General features: G+C 36.5%; 1 protein-coding gene across 5 annotated transcripts in view; it reads left to right on the top strand.

Moving 5' to 3' along the window:
- CRMP (Collapsin Response Mediator Protein) overlaps nt 1-19,731 on the top strand; it is a 486,710-nt gene that overhangs the window by 387,988 nt on the left and 78,991 nt on the right. For all 5 annotated transcript variants that reach the window (XM_067140710.2, XM_067140711.2, XM_067140709.2 and 2 more), the window contains 2 exons: nt 10,546-10,771; nt 12,068-12,178. In XM_067140710.2, the coding sequence (XP_066996811.1) occupies nt 10,546-10,771; nt 12,068-12,178 (337 nt within the window). The remainder of the gene's footprint in view (nt 1-10,545; nt 10,772-12,067; nt 12,179-19,731) is intronic.

The following is a 19,731-nucleotide window of genomic DNA, read 5'->3' as shown; positions in this document are numbered from 1 at the left end:
GCTGGACATCTTTTATGTGCTATCATTATATGACACAGTGTTGAATGGACTATTTTCCACCTTTCATTAATATAATTGCAGTGGAATGCCAATTATCTGGATTATTTGGGGCAAGACTCAATCTGGACATTCAAATATCCAGAACTGGGTAATTTACATGGGAAAAAAGGTTATTTCTTAGGGAATAAGAAACAAAATTTGCTTATAATGTATTAATTTAATGACTACAAGAGCAATGTGTGGTGTGGGGTTTTTTTTTTTTTTTTTTTTTTTTCCTCTGTTACTGTACATACTGTATTAAATAACTTCTTATTAGCCCTGAAGATTTCTGTGGTTTCTCATTTTGACACCAAGCAAATGCTGGCTGGGGCTGTACCATAAGGCCATAGCCACTTCCTTCCCACTCTTAGTCCTTGTCCTTTTCTATCCCATCATTTCCTTAAGACCTACAGTATCTTTGTCGGTGCAATGTTGAGCAGATTGTAAAAATAGAAAAAAGAAAAGAAGAAAAGAAAAAAATAACACTATTACTGCTTGAAAAAGTCAGTTGTTTTGCTGTCTGAACCCATTTCCATGCAGCTAAGTTTTGCATCCACTTGATGGTGAGTAGCTGTAGATGGTCACACTCAAGCTACCGCTCCATCAGTTGTAGGGCTGTGTCAAGCACATAAATGCCCCACTAGCTGATGGAATCCAGGGTCCGAAGAACCACACGCCAGCCATTCGGCTATGCTTCCTCCTGCTTTCTTCTTCCTTTTTCTGTTTTTTTGTATGTTTCTCTTTTTGTACCTCCTCCTCAGTTGAAATGCCTTTCAATTTATTCAAAGCTCTTTTTAATGTGGTTGAATTCAGCAAACTCCATGCTTCTTCCACCATGTAAGAGCAGTGTTTTAAATTAATTTTTATGTGATGAGCCACAATCCCTTCTTCATCTGTCAAAAGTTGCACCAAACTTCTTACATATGGCAGCAGGAACAGTGTTTGGAAACGTCCATTTTCTCTTTCAAGAAGATTTTCTGTGGAGTGGGTGTGTGTGTGCATTATTAATGATTAACACCAGCTTACTACCTTCTTTTCCAAGGGACTTTTGATATATTTGTACTTCTGGTATGAAAATTTTGTCATATCATTCGATAAACAGAGCAGCAGTTGTCCAGGCCGTGGATTGACTGTAAAAGAGAGGAAGGTTTTTCACATTTTTGAGGTTTTACAGTTTTCCTGTCAACAGAAGTGGTATTTTGTGGTTTCCGGTAGAATTAGCACAATTTAGCAGAGTTATGCAGTCTTTACTAACCTCATGACCAGGAAGGCCTGTCTCATTTGCATTATATAAATATTCAGGGTCACAATATTTTATTTATAATTTTTTCAATAAGGTTTTCTGCAGCTTTTGGCACTGCAGATAGCTTCTTGCAACTTAAATCTAAAACCTGATAAGCTTCATTATTAGGTATCCGCATTGATGCTATCTACAAAAAGACATTCATCAAGACTACAAGAATCAGGGGTGAAATTACTTAGATCTACCATCCAGAAGACCAAAATGGACAAGTTATGAAATGAGGAGGCGAGAAAAGAAGCTGGAATAAAGACATCCCTATTAGACTGAAGCGGCACATCCAGACTACGGTGGTACAGGCATGTGATGAGGATGGAGGTTACAAGAACAGACAGAATAAATTTGGAAAGACAGGTGGAAGGGAAAAGACCTGCAGGAAGAGCTACCCAATGGATGGACATGATCAAGGTTGATCTAGTTACCAGAGGATGGAGAGTGGATGATGTTCTCCATGACAAGTTGTATATGGACAGGAAGAAGTGGAAGAGGCTCATTAACAGTACTCGGGAAACTGGAACTGTACAATGATAATGAATGTTTAATGCTATCTAATTAAAGTCAAGAACTTTCCACCTTTCAGTGCATGTACAGTAATTTATTATACTGTCATAGATGACACTTCATCATAAGGACATGTTTCACCAGGCGAGTTGGCCGTGCGGTTAGGAGCGCGCAGCTGTGAGCTCGCATCCGAGAGATAGTGTGTTCGAACCCCACTGTCGGCAACCCTGAAGATGGTTTTCTGTGGTTTCCCATTTTCACATCAGGCAAATGCTGGGGCTGTACCTTAATTAAGGCCATGGCCGCTTCCTTCCCATTCCTAGGCCTTTCCCCTCCCATAGTCACCATAAGACCTATCTGTGTTGCTGCAACGTAAAGCAAATAGCAATAAAAAATAAATAAAGGACATGTTTCCTATTAAAAAACATCTTCAGCTTAATAACATAAATTGACATGATACACAATGAATTAAAGACGCATGTAATGAATTGAAGGTTTAAAAAGCACTTAATGTTCCATGGTAGTTGTTTCTTCTTCTTCTTCTTCTTCTTCTTCTTCCATGTTCTTTTTTTGTTTTGTGAGGGTGTAGTGCTTTTTGTTACCAAGCAGTATGGGTTCTAAAAGGAAACATGTTGTTTTCTCATTGGCAGACAAAATAATAAAAGAAGAAGAAGAAACACACTGTCTTTTTATTGTAATAATCTGCTTGTAGGCAATTAATAGCTTTAAAAACTATGTGTATTGTGCCAGGAAAAGTTGTTGGGCTCGTGAGCATGGGAAGGATCTCAGGTAGTTTGCGGTACTTTTGGGGCCGGTACAGAGAAGGAAGCTTCGCAGGGCGAATAATAGATGGTATAAAATTTTCTGATAAGTTTATTCAAGATTTGAATAAAAATCACCCTGCTTCTATTTTGCATTTAAACACTAGAGACTGCCGTGAAAATATATTCTTCCATGAACATGTTCAAATTAAAATTAAATTCCAGAATTCTTAAATGCTGGTAAAGTTGAACAAAATATAACACTTTGTCGAATATATTCTCTTGACGTTTGAAAATGTCCAAATTAATTATTATTCTTAATAACTTCACTTAAATAAACCCTACAATTCATATAGGTTTATCCTAAAGTCCAATTAAGTCTCCACTCATAAATTCAAAATTAAATGTTTCAAAATAAATACTTTTATCATGAACCTTCTCATGAAAACCTGAAGTTTATATTAATTCATCAATTGACTAAAGTTTCAAAAGTTCAAATTAAATATTGAATCTTGTAAATCACTTCTGTGAAATCCTAAAGTCTATTTAAGTTGAAATAGATTCAATATGATTTCAAAAAACACACTTGCTTCAGAAAATCCTAAAGTCTTTTTAAACTGATTTGTTGTCATAAATAGACATACAGTTTATCTAATTTACTTCCTGCAGTCTATCTAGGTTGTAGAATTGAAATTCACATGATAAATTTCTTTTAATGAATTAGGCACTTGCACTTGACTAACGTAGCACTCATGAATTGTGGTTGATCAAGTGCCTTTGTAATGAGTCAGCAATATGTTGAGATTATTCACAACAGAAAAATTGTAAAGTGCACTCATATCACCTGAGTACAGCAAACAGGGACAGATGAAATGCGGCTCTGCAGATCGGTAACTGGAACTCCCACAATGATCAGCATGAGGTCGAACTCAGCACCAACAGCGGCGTACTCCGTTCAAACTCCCTCGACGTACCACGTATCATCCCTTGATGTACCACGCGTCTCCTCCAACGATGTAGCCTGTCCCACGTTGAATTTGATGTTTGAAGAAATATGAGGTTTCAACACTTTCCAGTGTTGTCAGAGATAATGGACACACGGGAAAGTTCAGTTGACATGGTAATACATAACGTAGCACTGTCTGTTAAGAGTGACTAGTGTTGCACTTTGAAATTACATGAGTTTGAAAGCACAGTTCATACTTGCACTCTGCAATGCAGTAGTAAACGTAACAAAAATAATGCAGTCTTTAAGCACAGTCTGTAACACAGGTCTCTATTTGAAATATTTACAGTAAAAATGATCTCAGTTCTTAAGTCACCGGAGTTTTAATGCACAGTTGCTAAATGCACAGTTCATGTAGCGCGAGATTTTAACACTAGGCACAGTTCATGGCATTTAAGACATGTAGTAGTAATAATAATAATAATAATAATAATAATAATAATTTCAGAATGAAGGTTAAGATCACAGTTAATGGAAAATCATGTGTAAATTCAGTTCATACATGACGTATTCAACAGTCTCTGAAATTCTAGAACACACTTCCTAAGTAGATTTTCTGTGTAGGTTAGCCATAATAGAGTCCACAAATCCTATAAACGACATAAAATGTCCTTAAGGTTCAGTCTCTTTTCTAATAACACTGTTCAAATATTCATTAAATACGTGAAAAATTGTCCACGTTCGATCTTACTACAGTAATCGTTGAGTGTTTGACTATCGTAAGACATTGAACAGTTCAAAGTCATATTCAGAGATGAAACACACATTGAAACGTCTCAAAATTCATAAATACGTCAACAATCATAAGTTTAAATTATCACACACAGTCCTTTCAATGTCCATAATGTTGTACTTGATAGTGACAGAGTTCGAATGCACATTGAGAACAGTCAAGTCCACAACACGATAGAAATTGACAAGTCTAGCACTTGTATTAAATTCAACCTAAATGCACCTTCAAATTCACAAGTTCACAACTCTGTAGAAAATTCCTAGGTTTTATAACACAAAGTTCAACTTAGAGGCACCTTGAAATATTCACAAGTCCACGACGCAATTGAAATTTCTAAGTATCGCGGTCTTGTATGACAAACTTCTAAGTATTTCAACACAGTTTTCACTTTGACTTCGCGTAGCGCGATACAACAGCATTATCGCCTTCCATGGTTGAGTTGTAGATTTCAACTGAGTGTACACGGCGAGTCGTTGACCTTATATACCCGTTGTGGGCTGGCTCGCTGCTTCAAGCGATGGAAAAGTGGTCTCGTACGGTGAACTTTCTACCTTAATATCTTTGAAGTTACTGAACAGATTGACTTCAAATTTCGGCTATTACCATTTCAAAATGCGGGCTTCATGCTGGTGTAGCTCATATTTCTGTAACACAAGCCATTCAAAAGTTACGAAAATATATCCAGACTATTCCATAGGGGAGGGTCGAGAACATGTGACAATTACGTCACTCAGCCTGTTCCCCGCTCGCGCTGTCTCTCTCACTCCTACAGCAATCAGCGGAGTTGAGAACTTTCGTCCGTACAGCTGTTTTAAATGCTAAAGCTGAGCAGTCCTTTAATAAATAATGACTTATAAAAGTGATGTGCCAGGCCATAGGCATTCCTAGTACAGTATGTTCCTTGTGGAAAGTGAACTAAAAAGCAGAGGAAACTACTGGATTGAAAACTGTAGCTCAATACAGAAATCCTGAATTATATAACTCTGGTGATATTAGAGGTTATGGGAATCTAGAAAGAAAAGGGAAGAAAGAAATGGAATAGTGTATTTAGTAAAATTTAAGAATTTTGATTATGTAAATGAATGCTAACAAGTCCTCGCTTCCCCGCTGGTCTCTTTAGAATCTTTACTGCCTCTCTTTGCCGTTGACTGCCTGCTAACATCAGCCGGCTGGCAATGACTTTTACTTTGTCTGCCGACAATAAAACATGTTTCCTTTTAGAAACCATACTTCTCGGTAACAAAAAGCACTGCACCCTCACAAAACCAAACTGAACACGGAAGATGGAACGTAGCATCAAATTGGTTCGACACACCTAAATGCCAAGACCACACTGATTGTGGCAGACAATTTGAGACTGGCTGAATCATTGCCCATGTGTGCACTATTGCTACACTTGCTTTGCAGTAGGAGGGCCAAACACGGCACGTGAATACTGAATATTCATTGTTTGCAGGAAAACTTTTTTAAAAGCCAGTTTTTTGGATTTCTTTTTTTCTTCTCAAAGTGGCAATCCATATAACTGGTTTGGATAGTTGGAGTTCTACTACTGTACCTGTGATTTTGGGATCCAGATCCCGACATACTACCTCTGATCCTCAGAGCTGGCTATGATGATGATCATGATCGTATAGCCTGTCTACCACAGACGAGCATTTTGATTTGAGCAGTTTAATCTGCCTATGTCAACATGATTGATGTAAGGTCATTTTGGTTGTGTCAGCTCAATTGATAAGGAAATAGAGGACTACTAGCATACATACCTAAATTCCACAGCATCAAATGCGTTTAAATTTCATTGTTTACCGAGTAGTTGTAGGTATAAATGCAGAGGGCTAATTACTGTATTTTAAAAAAAGGAAAGAGGGGAGAAAGAAAAAAACCTCCGTTGGGAGATTTTTATCCTTTACGTTTTTCAGTTTGGATATTGTAATATGAGTTTTAAATAGAAATAATCATAAATTATGCACCAAAATTATATAATTATAAATTATTTCCTTATAAGAAATTCATCTTTTTTTGTATTGTAATTAGGCTGTGTAATAAGAACCTTTGTTTCTTATGTTCAGCCTCAGATAATAAATTTTGCTACAGAATGACATAATTTATTAACTTTAAATAATTTAATACTTACTTATCTGCATCAGCTTTGTTTTATCTGTATTGTTTTGTGAAATGTCTGTGCAAACTTACACAAAAATATTAACTAGGGCTTTTCACAAAAGTTATATTATTGAAGCAATATTGCCATTTTTGTAAATAATATTTAAGTATTGCGTTTTTGAGAAAAAAATGTCTTTCTTTCATGTTTATATTAACCATATGGAAATGTTAATTTTGATTAGAATACTTAGGCCTGGTATTCAGAGTAATATAATACATACAATCATAACAGTTCCCTTAATATTCAAATTGGCGTACAATTGATGTAGGAATACAAGGATCTGTACTGGGCCCCCTATTTTTCTCTTTATATATAAATGGCATAGCTTCCAGATTAAAGCACTGTAAATACCACTTATGTGCAGATGACTTACAGATATACATACACACAGCAAACCCGAAAACCTACACTCCGAAACACTTCATCTGAATGAAGACTTGATGACCATAGATATATGGGCCAAAAATCACGGTTTAAAATTAAACCCATTAAAATCCCAGGCAATAATTATTGGTTACCCTCAATTATTTTGCAAACTCAATCGAACAGCATTACCACAGTTGTCCATAAGTGTTACTCCCATACAGTATAGCCAAAATGTAAGAAACCTTAATATTTGACGAACATCTGTCCCGGTCTGTCCAAATTATATCTGTGTCTAGAATAAGTATACGGAATGCTACACTGTCTCACAGGGGAAGATCAGCAATGGTCAAATCTCCGATTGTGCTGAAACTTGGAAAACACATTGAGATACACGTAAAAAAGATGTCGGCATCAATTTTGTGTGCCGACATTCATAAGGGCATTAACTAACGGGCTTAAAAGTTGCGACATTTCAAGTTCCACGCGAACAGAGATGAATAGCTGCTGGCCAATGCTAAGCCTGCCTCGTGCCACACCTCTACACCTCATCCCTTCTGCCATCCTTCTGGTTCCCCGCCGCACATTTCCCTTCACCCCGTGCTTGTCCGTCTGCTTAGCTGCTGAACGGGACTGGTGCTACAATTTGCGTGCTCTATCAGCCTTCCCTCATAGCTCTCCTTTGTAATTTTCACATTGTATTTGTCAGTTTACTTTTCTGAAATATTTATGAAAACATTTGTGACGATTACTTAAGTGTAATGTTGTTGAGCGTGTCAAAAATTATCTGGTGCTGAAAACTAAAACCTAAAATTCCACATGCAGTACAAAATACCATGCTTCCATCTACATTATTATGGCCTACGTCACGCAGATTGACATCACCTCATGAGCGTCAAAACCTATCTAAAAACAGTTGACTGCTTAACACTCGACCTCAGTCGCGTCATAAAGCTGCACCTCCCGAAATACTAGGTAAACCTTCTTTACTGTGGCTTCCGTGATTTGCTTGAAGATGAAAATAATTTTTGACACGATCAACGACATTACGCTTAAGGAACCGTCGCAGACATTTTCATAAACATTTCAGAAAAAATAAACTGACAAATACAATGTGGGAATTACAAAGGAGAGCGATGAGGAAGGCTGAAAGAGTATGCAAGTGTAGCACCAGTCCCCTTCAACAGCTAAGAGACGGGTTGGCGCAGGGAGAAGGGAAACGTGCAGCGGGAACCAGAAGGAGGGGTGAGGAGAGGCGGTGCAGAGGTGTGGCACGAGACAGGCTTAGCATTGGCCAGCAGGTATTAATCTCTGTTCGCGCGGAACTTGAAATTTCGCAAATTTTAGGCCCCTTAGTTAACGACCTAATGAATGTCGGCACCCAAAATTGATACAGACATCGCTTTTACGTGTACCTCACTGTGTTTTCCAAGTTTCATCGCGATGGGAGACTTAACCATTGTCTATGTTCCCTCGTCAGTAAATTCATATTCATCACTTTTAAACTAAAGAAAATTCTTGTTGAATCACTTGCATTACCTCATTTTGATTATTGCGATACAGTTTACAACAACCTAGGAGTGGACTGGGGAAGGAAATTAGTGTGCTCAGAATGCTTGTGTAAGATTTATCTGTGGACTTAGTTACGCTGACCATGTCACACTGTCTTACACATGGCTCGAGTGGCTTCACCTGCAAGAATGACGCACACTTCATACTTTTTGCTTTTTGCATAATATTCTTAAAATTTCTCAACCAGCCTATCTCCGTGATTGCATCAAGCTCCTCTCCACAGACCATAACAAAAATACCCAATCCTGCAGCACCACGTGTTTATCCCTTCCTGTACACAGAACAGCTATCTACACTAAATCATCCACCGTTACTGCAGCCCAACAATGGAATCTCTTTACCAGTGGACGTCAGAAGCATATAGAGCAGCTAATCTTTTAAATATGCCTGTGTCGAAATACTTGGTAAACATGCATGAATCATCAAGTTATGACCTGAAAACACCTCCTCCTACTGCCTCTTCATCATTATTTCCCTCTTCCTTTCACAGATCATCTTCTTACCAATCCTCTTCACCTCTCAATTGAAAGCGATATCTTGGTATAGTGTAGAAATGTATATATTTTCTAAACTTTCTCTTAAGCAGTAGTTATAGTACTCATTATTCGTATATGTTTAATGTACTCTATGTATGATGTGTATTATATAGATGATATTTGTTATTTACGTGTGATTACTTTTATTAATACTATTACTGTTATTATTGTCATCAGTAGTTATTAAGTGTTCTAGGTTAACTCTTTCCGGTCTAACTGCGAGCAGCCAAAATTACGTTCACACCGCTTTGCGAGCATAGCCCGTAGTAAGGTTTGATAATTCGCTAAAATTCGAGAACGAGCTATGTACACATTCTGCCGACTACATCGTGTTTCTTCATGTGTTATTTACGAGAGTATTTCAACAGATGGCGAATTGTCTAAGTCAGAGAATTAATAATATAATTGACGAGTGTGCATTAGTAGGTGTTGTCACTCAATGTGCTCTAAAACATGGCGTTTCGCGACAAGCAAGTGCTTGATAGAAGTTATATTTTTTATATTTTATGTAATCGTAATCCCTCACATCTAAAAAAACAGAAAACTTTACTAATATGTAGATATTCTTACGTATTCACGCAGTTATGAAACGTGCGGGAACATGCGGTAAACTGTAAAATGAATTCCAATCATAATGAAATGCAAGATGTTGTTTCGAATTCCTATTTGAATGTCAATATTTCCATTTGTGAATAAAATTACAATTACATGCCTTCAATATCATCTTCGCCAACATCACCTTCCGAGCCAGTAATGTCACATAAAAATATATAAATAAAATTTCATAAGAGCTCCCATTTTCGTTGTTGTTATTACTGTTATTATAATTGGAACAGTTATTATTTTATATCATTTTCATTATTGTTGTTGTTTTGTAATTGCAATGCACATTTTACATGATCAATCTAGGGAAAATATAACAGTATTTCAGAAAACTGTACTTACTTAATAAACCGTCAGACTTATCTTTCATTCGCAAAATATGGTATAATATATAAACAATTTTAAACTCTCCAGTGATAGCTGACGTGAAACAAACATTTTTATAAACTAGATGCTCAAACAAGCACATATCTCCTACAGGTACAGAGAGATAATCTTTTTCAAACCCTAAGAAATGCCCAGTCCAGAACATTTGTTAAGGATATTCAGGCCCACAGCGGAATGGGTTAAGACTAGTTAAGTGTAAGAAAGGGAGTACATCCTTAAATTTGCCAGAGTAAATAAAACATATGATGATTATTATTATTATTATTATTATTATTATTATTATTATTATTATTATTATTATTATTATTATTATTATTAAGGAAATTTGTGAAATGCTGAAGATAAACTTAGAAATTGCAAATTTATAGAGTGGAAGCTGTCCTAGTAGTATTTTAATATTCCTTTCATGTCTGTGGTGACTCATTTTTTTCTTTGGCATTGTGAAGAAACCACTTCTCCATCACCTTTGTTATCTGTATTGCTTTGTGAAATGTCTGTGGAGACTTACACATAAATATTAACTAGTGCTTTTTCACAAAAGTTAGGTTAGTGAAGTAATTTTGTCATGTTATATTTTCAGGGATGGCCTGCAAGTGACTGGCAGTGACCACTGCACTTTCAATTCCAGTCAGAAAGCTCTTGGCCAAGGAAACTTTTCCAAAATACCTAATGGTGTGAATGGTGTTGAAGATAGGATGTCTGTAATTTGGGAAAAAGGTGTTCATTCTGGCAAGATGGATCCAACTCGCTTTGTGGCTGTTACAAGTACAAATGCTGCAAAAATATTTAACATATATCCTAGAAAGGTTAGGAACATGATTGGTATTATTGCATATATAATTATATTGCCGGGTTAGTGACAAAACCTCGTAATTACATTTTGGTAAAATTTTCATGAGAGCATAAAACATTGCAAAATGTTACACATATTAAATTCAACAATTTTTTAATTTTTTTTCATGCAACTTATTGAGAGGCTTCGGTTAAATGAATTGCACTTTTCATAGTCTTACCCTATTATTTATGTCACAAAATGGAGTTACAAATTTTTCTTAATCTGAAAAGGATATGTCATGTGGTTAAAACGGTACATGCAGCTCACTTCCATTGGGGGTGTTCTTGAAAAGAGCTGCACCACCTTGGTACGAGACACAAGTTTACTTACTGTAAACAATCATACAGAAACTACACTGCCAAAATACATGTATTAACACTAAGGTGATGGCAATGACACTGATCTTTTGCCAAAGTCAATAAGGTGACTTAATTTATGAGTTTCACATATTACAAGGGTGAATCAAAAAGTAAGTTAGACTTCCAAGTTATGGCCGTTTATGAAACCACCTACACATAGGCAACACAGCTATGACAATATACACTGTAAGCTCCCTCTTTCACATAGTCCCCAAGAGACTGTAAACATTTCTCGGAACGGTCAACCAACTTTTCGATTCCTGCGGAAGTGTAGAGTATTGAATGCGAGGAAAGGAAAGTTAAGGACGACACAAACACCCAGTCCCCAGGCCGGGGATATTTATCATTTACAATTAGACCCCCTGATCTGGCCGGGAATCGAACCCGGGGCCGCCGGGTGACAGGCGGACGCGTTGTCCCCTACACCGTGGGGCTGGACAATCGAAAGGTTGGTTGACCATTCCGAGAAATGTTTACAGTCTCTTGTGGACTATGTGGAAAAGAGAACTTAACATTGTATGCTGTCATAGCCGTGTTGCCTATGTGTAGGTGATTTCATAAATGGCCATAACTTGGAAGTGTAACTTATTTTTTGATTTGCCATTGTAACATTAAATCACCTCTTCAGCCTGAGGCTGCTGTGGCTGCATGTGGTAAAGGTCACCATGTGACTAACATTGCACCTACCTTACACAACTTTAACATTAAGACCCTGTATTTGTTTGTACTGTACTTAAGAACATGGCTTTAAGTTATGAGTTATGTAAGTTATCTCTCTCTCTCTCTCTGACCTGTCATTTTATTTATTTTAATATGTGTTGTTAACCAACCTCCTTCCTTTCTATATTTGAGTAAATGAACAAGTGGCTCTTGTAGTTCCTGTTTTTAAAATATGTCTTTGTCAACAGGGTTGTATTGCTGTTGGTTCTGATGCAGATATTGTTGTTTGGGATCCCAATACAGCACGTACTATATCATCAAAAACACATGTTCAAGCTGTTGATTTCAATATTTTTGAGGTAAGTGTTCTAGAAACTGGTTGTTTTGATCTGTTAATTATCTCGCCACTGAACCAGCAAGTGTGTGTGTGTTTTTTTTTTCTCTCTACATTTAGCCCAGTCCTGAGCTGACAGGGTCGATCTGTCACTGCATTATTATTTCTCCATTTATTTAGTTTTGCTAGTTGGTTGTTGATCATATCCATATACTTCTAGTTTCCCTAACCTGAAGTTTATCCACCCTCATTGGTCTGCAGGCAGACTCAACCTTTTTTTGTGTACTTGTTCTGATATTACGTTATTTACTACAGATCATTGAAACATCTTCAGAATACCCATTACTTTCTTACAGATTTCCTGAATTCTATATCAGTTATAATATGGCCATATGTGATAACCTAAAATTTTGTGCAGCAAACACATGACTTCTAGGCTATAAAGAGCTATAAATTGTACATGTAAACATTCTATACTATTTGTAACTGTTAACTGCTTGATTACACAAATGGCATAATAATAATAGTAATAATAAACTTATGAACACAGTAAACACAGTAACAAAACTTAAGGTTCAGCAGAAGCGATGCACTACAAAACATAAACAACAGGTTAGGAAATATGACCACTACAGAATGGATGTGGAAAGCAGTATGGAACCCTGCAAGGTAATGGAATGTATCCTTTTGCGAAGAAAGGAAATTTAGAGGGTAATTGCCCTTGGATAACACACATTTATTTTAAAAAGGAAATAAAGCAAAACTCACAGTAGAAAGAACAAAAAAAAAAAACCTCAAAGGTATTTACAAAGTAAATTTTAGTGTTACCTGTGCCTACAGACATGCGCAATGCACAAAAGAACTTTAACTACAACTTTAAAAGGTCGTATCCAACAATACATGACTATTAAAATGAGGGCTAATCCCAATCTACACAAGGTAGGAAAAAAAAAAAAAAAAAAAAAAAAAAAAAAAACCTCCTAACATAGAGGCACAGAAAACTTGCATCACTACCTAAAACTCTTCAAAAAATGTGCATAGATTTTGAGCGCATATGTTAGGTGACACAGAAATGCCGGGAAGCAAACCCGAGGGATAAGTAAATTACATTATTGGTTACAAGGTTTTTAAAAAAATTTGCCTCCGAAACAAAAGGTACAAGATCTTAGCTGAAAAGCTAAGTCATTTCAACAAATTTAGCGGTGAACTTGAATCTTGAGGATAAACTCCTGCGCTAGAAAAGAAATTATTACATTTAAATGAAGCTAATAACTGAAATAAGAGAAGGAACACTGCTTACCCTGAGACAGGACCGATGGAGGAGCGTGTCTGCTGTCTAGGATGGTCAAATGATCAAAGACAGAGATCATACCTTGCTCCCACCGAAGGAGTGCGTAAAATTGAGAAACAGGAAATGGTGCAACCACCAAAGAGAACCAATCAGAAAACAGGCTTCACCCTCGACTTTCACATTCACCAATTACGTTAACTCTTATTTTCTCCGATCAAAAGTCTCTTCGTTCTTGCTGATGATAAATGTTCCAGAAAAGTCTCTTCTGCAACAGGAAATGCCCTTCTAAAACTGCCCGTGTAAGTACACGCCATTTCACAAATTTTAACAAAAATTAAATCTCACAGATAAATTATAATTTTGATACAACACATAAAAAGGGGTTTCTAAAACAGAATTCTTCCAAGTTCAAAGGTCCAAACAATGTAATATTATATACAACACACAGAAAAAAAAAATTAAAACAATAAATTAAGAAATGTCCATAGATTCCCCCTGCTGTCTTAACACTGCTACACTATTCTTTAACAAACTTTGAATGTATTTGAGTTATACTGGCTATTTTCATTGGAAGGCAATATTTCTAGATGTAAAAAGACAATGAATGGTGAGCACGACTTTTAGGCCTACATATAAAGTAAATTTAGTCAGTTTTGTTACCGGTACTCATATCACGTTATTTGTTACATCTCATTAATTCCTCTGATGAGGTTGACGTCAGGAAGGGCATGCGGTCGTAAAAACTCGCTATGAAGATTCGTCTCACTTCATACTCGACCCCATAGAGGAAAGGGATAAGGGTATCGTATTATATTATGTAATATTGATACAAAATAACTTAATGGCCAGTCATTTGTCTAATTCAGTTGAGCAGTATGCCTACCACACAGTAAACCTGATCGCTCCTGTCATTTGAATTATCATCTTGCGCCGCCAACTTCCCTCTTACCTGTGTGTCGTCATTCTAAGCGACATCATCTTCACTGCCATCTCATCAGCCGTGTCACCCATTCACTGCAGCACTGCAATCGAGAGCATACGAGGTCCCGTCTTTTTGAACCTTTTAAAAATAGTTTTGTTCCTGACTATAGAGTCTAAACGGTGTGAATCTATTCCCAAATGGTTTCTGGAGATGGTTTCTGATATTCCCAATTGGTGTATGTGCAGCAGAAGCCACTCCTTCCGAAAAAAAGGTGTGCCAAACCACCAGCTGATAACTAGCGTATGAGACGAGTTGTACTTCTGAATGTAATACATAGTGCCTGGAAGCTTTCTTTTGATAACTGCGGGTGTTGAAAGCCAGACCCTTATTTTTAAGTATATTTCATGCTTATTCTCTGCACTTATCACATCATATTTATGTAAAGAGCTGTACACAAGATAAGAGGGACCGCATTGTTTAGGTTAGGTATCCTATCGCCCGGATAGGGCCAAAAGTTCCACAACGGGAAGAATAAAAATAAATAACAGGAAAGTTTGCCGCATTTATGGATATCTACAGGTGTGGTGGTAATGTGTTTTATTATCATAATGTTTAATTTTGTACGTTCGTTGTCTCCATTTCTCTTTATTAACACATTCCCTAGTATGTTTTGTTTGGCATCTTCAAAAATAGTTTAAAGTACGTGCGGACATATTATTCTTCTTTTCTCCATGGGGCCTCTAAATATTAGTTCCTAATTAGCATCGACCTCTAAGATATTTTGCTACCATGTTTTTCCTTCATTCCCACCTAGATATACCTGCTCCCTTCACAAAGCTGCAGGTTGTTCTTATTGGGTCTTCTTGGATTTTTTCTCTCTCTTCACCTGGTAGTCCTAGAGTGGAGAGCCTGATTCTACCCAGCACCTCACATTCGAAAAGTATGTGTTCAGCTGATTCCTCTGCTTACATGCGGACATAAAATTATTATTATTATTATTATTGTAATTATTTGTTAGGTACATTGGAGAGTAAAACAATCGTTATAATTGGATGGATTTCATCACATTTTTAACTTACTTCTTTCCAAAAAAATACCTATATCGGCCCGAGTTAAGAGATATTAAACGATCACTTTCTTAATGATCTCGCCTGCTATATAAATAGTAACAACCTTGAATATTTCTCAACTAAAGTAAACTCGTTTCCTCATCCTGAGTGGGTGCAGCTCTTTTTAGATACAACCCCCAGTGGAGAGGAGTTACATGTACCGTTTGTACCACACATCAGCTTTCCTGCCCTTCGTAAATCTCTGGCAGTACGGTACCAGTAATCGAACTCGGACTCCCGAGAAAGGCAGCTAATTGTGCTATTACACTGGCGGACATTATTAACTACAAAACACTGGCATATAGCATGACTGAATGCTTGCAATGCGCGGGTCGGATACAAAGCTATTCACCTATTTGTGCGACGTCATCAGAGCTGCAGTAGGCCTACGCTGCGGGGGCGAACATTTCTTAACTACGAAACACAGGTGTACCGCATGACTTCAACACTTGTTTTCATTGCATAGGTTGTACGGACGAAACTGTTCACAAATTTGTGCGATGTCATCAGAGCCACAATAAGACTTGTGCCCACTTCAATGCAGAATCGTTATTCTTTTCTGACAAATTATGTGGGGGGGGGGTCTTGTATGCAAGATTTTTTTCATTTTCTTTGTTTCAAAAAGCCGGAGGGTCGGGGGGCGTCTAATACACGAGTAAATACGGTATATAGTGGACCTGATGCAAATCAATGACTCGGCTAATGACTATTTACTAAAGCCTTTGCAAATCATTACTTGATGACTTTCTACAACAATTATCTGTGTTTCTGGATTGTTTCCGAATTTTCTCAGTGCGTTGTGCTTGTTTATAATTTGCTGTTGATTTTTTTGCTTAGTGGAATTAATGTTAAGATATTGTATCAGGTGAATGATATTTTGATTAAGCATGTTACTTAGTCAAGTGATATTTTTAAAAGGATATCTTCTAATATTTCTTTGTGAAGAACCGTAAATATAGTAAATATGATGACAATTATTTGTACTTAGTTTTTACATAGACAAGTCAATGGTGAAGAGGTCTTCGTTTGTGCTGTTTGTGCAGTGTGTGAATGTTTTGCCACCAATGTGTATACTGCCAGATAAATGGAAATCTCATTTAGAAACCAATCATTGGAACAATATTAGTCATACTTGTTACTACTTGACTTGGAAATTAAGAGAGTTTCAAAAGGATAGCTTTTTAACTCTTTCTGGTCTAACTGCGAGCATAGCTCGCAGCGGCCAAAATTACGCTCAGGCCGCGCTGCGGGCATAGCCCATAGTAAGGTTAGACAATTCACAAAAAATCGAGAACGAGCTATGCACACATTCTGGTGTTTTCATCGTGTTTCTTCATGTATTAGTTACGAGAGTATTTAAGCAGATGGCAGTATTATGTGCCTAAGTCAGAGAATTTACGATATTTTCCATCAACATGCATCAGTAGATGTTTTCACTCAGTGAGCTCTAAGACGTGGCTTCTCGCAGCAAACATGTGCTTGACAAAAGTTCTATTTCCGATATTTTATGATATATAATAAGTTTATGTGCAAATGAACATATTATTGGCATATGAATTCAAAACAACTCCTTATATTTCATTATGACTGGAGTTCGTTTTACGGCATAGCGCATGTTCCCGCGTATTTCAAATTTGCGTGAATACGTAAGATTGTCTACATATTAGTAAAGTTGTCTGTTTAGAAGACTGTATTTTCTCTTTCTCAGAAGTCTTTTGTAGTAAATGGAACAATATTTTTACATTTGAGTAACTTTTGACAAAATTTATCAATTAAAATAGAATTTCATAAGAACTTCCATTTTCATTATTATTATTATTATTATTATTATTATTATTATTATTATTATTATTATTATTATTATTATTATTGAAAAATTATTATTTTATATGGTACTCATTATTGTTGTTGTTGTTTTGTAATTGCAATGCACATTTTGTATTAGGAAAATAGGGTAAATATAACAGTATTTCAGAAAACTGTACTTGCTTAGTTATCCGTCAGAATTTTTTTCCTTTCGCAAAACATGGCATAATATATAAACAATTTTAAAATCTCAAATGATAGTTGGCATAACACGTACACCATTTTTGAAAACTAGATGCTCAAACAAGCACAAAGAAAAAAGAATCATGCAAATATCTCCTACAGGAACAGAGATATAATGTTTTAAATATCCTTATAAAAATGCCCAGTCCAGAACATTTGTTAGAGATATTAAGGCCCAGACTGAAATGGGTTAAAGCAGGTGTCAGTGTCAAACAGTGTTCCACTAGCATCTTTCAATATGGGGTATAGAATCACAAAATCATAGAATGATTCTATTACAAAGATAGTTGTTCTACTGGCTGCAATACATGTGAACTTCATGATCACTGGATCTACTGGGAAGCTTCTTTCAGAAATTTCCTTGTCTGACAACACTATCAGTCAGACTGAAGAGGGTAGAGCCAGATAGATGGAAGCAAATAGATTTGCAAAAAAAGGTAGTAGCAAAAGAAAGAAGAAAAACAGGGAAACATTTACCAAAGAAGTAAAGGATGATTTGAACTGTGAGGAAAAAAATATTTCAAATTAAAAGAAACTGTAGGAATGAGACAGAGAAGACAGGATTTGTGAAGAATAAGGGAGGAGTAATAATGACAAAACCAGAACATGTAATGAACAGATGGAAGGAATATTTCAGTAAACTGCTGAACGTGAGAAACCAGACATGTGGAGAAAGCATCCAGGCAGCCGTAATAGAAGTAACAGAGAAGAAACTGGACATTACAATGACAGATGTAATGGGTGGTTAAAGAGATGAAGACAGGAGAAGCTGTGGGAATAGATGAAGTAGCCATAGAAATAATCAAGGCTGCAGGACCATCAGGACTCTGGTGGACATATAGAATGCTAAAGTGTGTATGGAAAGAGGAAAAAGTGCCTGAGGATTGGGGAAAATGGGGTAAGAATATCGATATTCAAGAAAGGAGATGATAGGATGTGCAGTAACTACCGAGGAATCGCCATCCTCTCCCATGTTGCCATGATAATGGAAAGGATATTGGAGAGAAGACTTAGAGAAAAGGTGGAAAGTCAGTTACAAGAGGAACAATTTGGTTTCAGAAGGGGAAGGTCAACAGTAGAACCCATTTTCATTCTGAGACGGATCGTGGAAAAGAGCTTGGAATATGGGAAGGATAAGGTAATGACGTTTATATACTTAGAAAAGGCATTTGACAACATACCCAGAACAAGAGTTAGGGACAGCCTTATACACAGGAGCGTTGGCAAGGAACTAGGTGTATATAAAGTAAGAGTTTTGTCTGTACATTACTCAGAATTTTAAAAGAATGGTATTTCTGTATTGGTCATGTCCACAGTAACAAGGAAATGCACTTTTTACTTTTCCGTAATGTCTGTCTGTCTGTCTGTCTGTCTGTCTGTCTGTCTGTCTGTCTGTCTGTATGTATGTATGTACACGCATTACTAGAAAACGGCTAAAGAGAATTTAATGAAAATCGGTTTACAAAGTCAGGGAATGGTAGTTTAGGGGAAGGGCAAAAATTTAATTTTCAAATATTTGTTATTAGTGGCCCTATCTTAATAAAAATTGGTATGCAAAGTCAGGGAATAAGTTGCTACAATCTAGGCTGTAAATAATTTTATTCGCGCTGAGTGAAATGATAGTTTAGGGACAGGCCTAAAATTTAATTCTAAATTATTTATATTATTAGTGGTCCTATCGATAAATACTACATAACCAAAGTTATGTCGAATTAAATTTCCGACCATGTATGTCTTATACATTTTTACCGTCTCGGCTATAATAACACAGATATTAATTTTTGTTGCTAAGTCCATATCGACGCCGAGCCACGAAAAAATGGGTTAACAGAATTTTATGAAAATCGGTATATAGAGTCGGGGAATAAGAAACTACAGTCTAAGCTATAAACAATTTTAATCACCCTGGATGAAATTGTAGTTTAGGGGAAGGCGCCTAAAATTTAATTTTTAAATACCTATGTTTTTAGTCCTATCGAAAAGTACTACATAACAAAAGTTACAGAGAATACAATTTCTGATCATTTATGTTTTATTCAGTTTTACCGTACTGACTATGATGAGTGGTATTTCAGAGTCGGAAGAAAACTATATGTGAAGGCCTACAATATTGAAAGCGCATAACATTGATCAACAATAACATTACATTGACCATTGTTTGTTATGATGTTATTTGTCTCTTATGCTGCCTCTGAACTCCGATAGAT

Source organism: Anabrus simplex, chromosome 2 (assembly GCF_040414725.1).
Source record: "Anabrus simplex isolate iqAnaSimp1 chromosome 2, ASM4041472v1, whole genome shotgun sequence".
In the NCBI taxonomy this organism is placed as follows: domain Eukaryota; kingdom Metazoa; phylum Arthropoda; class Insecta; order Orthoptera; family Tettigoniidae; genus Anabrus; species Anabrus simplex.
Note: the sequence above shows the minus strand (reverse complement) of the source record. Positions and strands in the feature narration are given on the sequence as shown.